The sequence below is a fragment of the Formica exsecta genome, unplaced genomic scaffold (genome assembly GCF_003651465.1).
Source record: "Formica exsecta isolate Colony F162 unplaced genomic scaffold, ASM365146v1 scaffold465, whole genome shotgun sequence".
NCBI lineage: Eukaryota > Metazoa > Arthropoda > Insecta > Hymenoptera > Formicidae > Formica > Formica exsecta.
The window spans coordinates 837,633-838,786 of NW_021851887.1; the positions used below are offsets into that span (position 1 = coordinate 837,633).

General features: G+C 22.3%; 1 protein-coding gene across 1 annotated transcript in view; it reads left to right on the forward strand.

Annotated features, from left to right (window-relative positions):
• LOC115241069 (MOB kinase activator-like 3) overlaps positions 1 to 692 on the forward strand; it is a 2,573-nt gene extending 1,881 nt beyond the window's left edge. Inside the window, exons 5-6 of the mRNA XM_029816609.1 lie at positions 20 to 135; positions 222 to 692. Coding sequence (XP_029672469.1) covers positions 20 to 135; positions 222 to 389 — 284 coding nt within the window. The 3' untranslated portion in view covers positions 390 to 692. The remainder of the gene's footprint in view (positions 1 to 19; positions 136 to 221) is intronic.
• The last annotated feature ends 462 nt before the right edge of the window (positions 693 to 1,154 follow it).

The following is a 1,154-nucleotide window of genomic DNA, read 5'->3' on the forward strand; positions in this document are numbered from 1 at the left end:
TTTTTTTTTTTTATTGCAGATGTGCCCTTTCCTAAAACTTTTATACCGTTATGCAGAAAAATCTTAACTCGTCTTTTTAGAGTTTTTGTCCATGTATATATCCATCATTTTGATCGCATTGTAGCAATAGGAGCAGTAAGTATTTCTTAATCAAAGTAATTTTAATATTTTACTACATTATATATAATTGTCTTTGACTGAATATATTATTATTATTTTAGGAAGCACATGTGAATACATGTTACAAGCATTTCTTTTATTTTGTAACAGAGTTTGATTTAATTAATCCTAAAGAGTTAGAACCATTAGCTGAAATGACTGCCAAAGTTTGTAAGGATAGTGCTTCTCCTACTCAAAGCACAGTACCATCAAACAATCAAAGTAGATAGTTATTTTATATTCATTCGTCTAAGAAAAACAAAACTGATTATACAATTTACAGTAAAATAGCAGAATCTCCAAGCATATATATAAGTTTATTTTACATGGAGATAGAATATAGCTTGACATTTTTATTTGAATTATACACCATTTTTATGAAAATAATTTACTTTAACATTTTAAAGTCATTATGAGTCTTATTAGAGTAAATGATGATTTTCGTTAATAAGAGCTAATTCGGTAATAGTTCAAAATTGATATGTATATATAATTATTATATTATTAACAATATATCACATTTTATTCATCTTTATATTGCTCCCAATTTAGATTAAAGAAAATTACAATAATGATGATGCAATATACAAAGATTTATATAATATATCTATAAATATTTAAAAAAATAATATATTTATATAAAGAGGGGGGGGGGATATAATTAATTTATTTTGTTTTTTATATGATATTGCTTGTATAAATTTCATTTGAATTTTATTTGAACCCCTCCCCAGATATGAGCTAATACATTTTTTGCTTCTTTTTTGTTAAATATTAGAAAGGGATAATAATGTAATTTTTTTTTATTAATTACAAAAAATTTTGAAAAATTTGATAAGATAGATAAACAGTATATTTACTAATTAACGTCATTTAAATAGTTGGCGAATTATATAAATCTCATATTTAGATCTATATAACCTATATAATAACAATAAAATTAAACTTGCTATTATTCATTTATTATTACTATAAATAAAATATTTAAATATTTT